Below are 4150 nucleotides of genomic sequence, written 5' to 3'. Positions count from 1 at the left end.
GGAGTTCGGGCGGGGTATACAATAAGTGCCGTTCTATTCTATGGTGACATAAGCGATGGTAATAGTGGGCACGGCAGAAAAGCCGCTGCTCGCGGTGGTGGTGGTGGTGGTGGTGGTGGGTGGTGGTGGGTGAGCTTTCGAACAACGGCGACATCCCCCTTTCTATCCCCCTCCGAAGCACGACGTCGACGACGGCGTCGTACGTCCTCTATATATGCTCGTGAGCGTCATCACGTTCACTGTATGGCCGTGGCCGGCGGCCGGGCAAAAATGCAGACGAAATCTGATGCAGCTCGAAGCAAGCACACACGGAGCGGTGGTGGTGGTACGGTGGCGAGGGGCCACGCCACGCCACGCCAGCATGAGCGGGATGAGCAGAGAAAGCGCAAACATGCATATCCCTATTCCAAATGCCTGCCGTGCTGTGCTATGCTACTTGCTGCAGCCACCGCGCTTGTTTTTTTTTATATCAGCCGAGTACGATGTGTGCGCTAATTTGACCTTTTCTACCTCTCCCACCGCCTATACTGCCCCCGCCCCCTCCCCCCACTCCACGCTCACCAGCCGGAAATACCTAATTTTCCGGAATCCTGCTGTTACTGCAAAATTTAGGTCCAGCAGCAGGCCAAAGCCCAGTCCCCGCGCCGAGCCGCCAAATAACACCTACATTCTCCCTCTCTCCCTCCCGCTCTGTCTCTGTCTGTCTCTCTTTTCTCTCGCCCCTGCTGACGCCTGACGATCCGAAGATAGGCCGCCCGCTCAAGAGACGTGTCGGCCTGTTGCCTAACCACCAGGCGCCTTCACTGAGCAAACTTTTGCTCTTTTCTCCTCTATCCTAAAAATGTTTTACTTCAAAGCAATTTTTTTTCTGGAATTCCTCTACGCCAGCAGGAAACACGTCATGTCAAGTGTTACTCTGGAATTCACCCCGCACCCTAAAATTGTAAACAAAATCCCCAATAAATCCTGTTAAAAACCCTTCCAAATCGCCTGCTGAAAAAACCTTTCTCTCTCTCTTTCTCCTCCCCTCTCTCTCTCTCTCTCTCTCTCTGCTGTGTGTGCGCTCGTGCGCGCTGCCGGAGGGCGTTTGGAGAACGTGTTTAACCGACCGACATCTCCCGCGACGGACGGGTGAAGGCGCCGCCGGAGCTGTTAATAGGCAGCGCGGCTAAAAGTCGTCCACTCAAACTATATATTTCTCCTCCTAAACGCTCTGCGCGCGCAGTATTTCGTGTGGCCCCTCCCTCTCCCCCCAACCATTTCCCCCGCCCTGCTCCCCCCGTATACTCACGGCACTGCCGACACTCCGGAGCCCGGGGCGCCGCCCGGCGACCCCGACAGTAGCGCCCCGAGGACGGCCAGCCCCAGTACGCCCGCCTGCGAACAAAACAGACGACACAGTCAGGACAAAGTCGGCGGCGAAACATGTTGTTGTTGTTGCGTTGGTTCAAATGCGGGCGCGAACAGGCACACTCGTCCTCGGCTTCAGCTCCTCGCAGTGTGCCCCGTCCTTATGCTTTCTCCGTCCGGGAGGAGGCGATGCTGCTGCTGCTGCTGCTGCTGCAGTGTTCGTGACTGCTCGGGACGACGCGGGGTAAGTTGGCGTCATCGGAGAGTGGCGCCGGGTGGCGCGGCGCCGGCAGCAGGGCGCCGAAAAGTCATTCTGTCTCTGCCAGGAAATGTATGAGAAAAGAGTGCCGCCGCCGCCGCCCGCCACAGCGTTGCGCAACCGGTCCAGGAGGTCCAGCAGCTGCTCTGCTTGGCCAAAATTTAATGGCCCCTCCCTCCCCTTTCTTTCTTTCTCTCCCTTGACTCACACGACACCTAAAACTGTTTCCGCTTCAACACCCCACCGAAACATGTGTGTTCTTCATGTTAGCACACATTTTCCGTGGTCTCAATCAATTTTCTCGAGTGTATTATTGTGCTAGTTCGGAGTAAACAACTGAAGAACAACAATAATAGTAAGGCAACTCTCAACACACAATCAAACGAATAATGTGTACTAAAATAAAGAACACATTTACTGACCCCTATATTATCAATGATATTTTATTTTTTTACGGGGATTGGGGTGGAGGGGGTGGTGGTAAATATGTTGTAAGTGTCACGCACGTGATGGTTGTTCGTATGGCCTTTACGCCTGGTTTAAAATGCCCGAGGGAAGGAGGGGGGGGGGGCGTCCTTCTCTCTCCTCCGCCTCCGACTTGCGTTTTTTTTCTTACCGCACTTCTTACTGCAGACGGTGGTGGTGCTGGTGGCGTGACACTGGTCATTTTTCACGACCACCCTCTGAGCAGCCCTCCCGCTCGCAGTGACACCACTTGAATTAATGAGACGCGACGCCTTGCACTTCTAGGAAAGAGGAACCAGTCTGCGAATAATGGCATAGCGACTCTACGGCATCCTCCCACGCACCACAGCCGCGCTCATATTTCTAACCCCTTCTCCGCCTTTCTCTTTCTTTTTAATTCCATCGGTAGAATTAAAATTTTCGGATTAAACAAGATACCCGCTTCCAATGAAAACCATATCCATAAATTGTTTTCTACTAATAACATGGGTGCTAATTCATTAAATTTTTTTTGCATCGTCTTTTGACGCTGACTTTCTTGTTAATCCCAACATATCATAAAAAGGCGAAACGCTGTTCTGTTGCTGCCGCACTCTTTGTGTGGTGTTTAAGTGTCTAAATTTTACGATGCGGCCCTGGGGCTGCGAGAGCGGCACTTCTAGATCTATGTAAATCGCGCTCTCGGACATTAGTAGAGAGGTGTGTCTGTGTGTGTGTGTGTGTGTGTGTGTGTGTGTGTGTGTTAGAGGAAGAGAGAGAAGGGGGGGGGCGATCTCGATGGCGGCTTGCGCGCCCCCACAGCGCTTTGCTTGCTTGCGTGTTCGCGCCAAATCGCCTCGCGGTGTTTGTTGTTGGCGGTGCGCGTGTGCCGCGCGTGAGAGAGAGAGAGAGAGAGAGAGAGAGAGAGAGAGAGAGGGGGGGGGGCGGTCGGGCACACGCGCGCACCGCACGCGTGGCGTTTCATGGCGGCGGTGCAGCAGAAAGAAATAATAGTAGTAGTAAATAAAAGTGAATCAATTACACTCAGCAAACCTCCATCATACAGCCATCATAAGGCACACGCCTTGCGCTGGCCCGGTGGTGCATAAAGTGTGGGCGCCCCAGCGCAGCAGCCACGCGATGCACTTCCGAAAGGGAGAGCGACAGAGCAACGTAATCGGCAACGTTGCACCCGAGGGATACATCACCCAATAAAAATCAGAGCACACTGTAAAGATGGATTCAGAGTTCACGAAACGCAAGCGTGATTTTCACGCAAAGCGTGATTTTTCACGCAAAGCGTGATTTTTCACGCAAAGCTTGATTTTTCACGCCAGGCGTGATTTTCCACGCTTCGTAAGCTTCACATAGCCAATCAGGAACCGACTTTCATCACGCCTGGCGTGAAAATCACGCCTAGCGTGAAAATCACCCTCGCGTTTTGGGAACTCTGTATCCACCTTTAAATATTGAAGTTACAAATTTACAACAAATTTCTTGAGAATCTTTATGATTGATAATGTTATTATGTTGTTATACAGCATTTATTATAGCACAAAAATTATTGTAAAATTACAACAATTTTTTTTTGCTATCGAACCAACAGATGTGTTGTTATTCGACGTAATTCATTTTTTATTAACAATCGTCTGCCATATTATAACAAGAAATTTTAATTTTCAACAAATGAAATTGAACGGTAATTGTCTTCCACCCCATCGTCACCCACGCCACGCGCTCTTCTCCTCGTGCGCCGTTTCGCGGCGTGTCCAACATTATCTCTGGCTTGGAATCGCGTCCATTATTCGCAAAATACCGTCGATTTTCGCGCGCCCGCCGCCGCCGTCCACAACTCGGCGCGCGATGGGTATCTCATCCCCCGAGGCGCTGCACCGGCCGCACACCTGCAGCTGCAGCAGCTGCAATACCATCTCTACCCGTAAATCTCTGTGCTGGGGCTGCTTGCTGCTTTGCGTGGCGCGAGGGGGGCGGCTGTATATAAATCGCAGCACCGCACACTCACAGGTGCACCACGCGGCGCGCGCTTTTGCTTATAGGTTCTTCGTGAATGAGTCTGAGCGTGAGGGGGGCTGCGGG

At 52.4% G+C, this 4150-nt stretch overlaps 1 protein-coding gene across 1 annotated transcript in view; it reads right to left on the bottom strand.

Annotated features, from left to right (window-relative positions):
• Window positions 1-4150, bottom strand: part of LOC113216679 (uncharacterized) — a 20587-nt gene that overhangs the window by 3074 nt on the left and 13363 nt on the right. The window contains exon 2 of the mRNA XM_026436471.2: window positions 1292-1377. Within this exon, the coding sequence (XP_026292256.1) occupies window positions 1292-1377 (86 nt within the window). The remainder of the gene's footprint in view (window positions 1-1291; window positions 1378-4150) is intronic.

Source organism: Frankliniella occidentalis, unplaced genomic scaffold (genome assembly GCF_000697945.3).
Source record: "Frankliniella occidentalis isolate FOCC.00 unplaced genomic scaffold, Focc_3.1 Scaffold54, whole genome shotgun sequence".
NCBI classification, from domain to species: Eukaryota; Metazoa; Arthropoda; class Insecta; order Thysanoptera; family Thripidae; genus Frankliniella; species Frankliniella occidentalis.
This window is presented reverse-complemented; position numbering and strand designations above follow the sequence as displayed.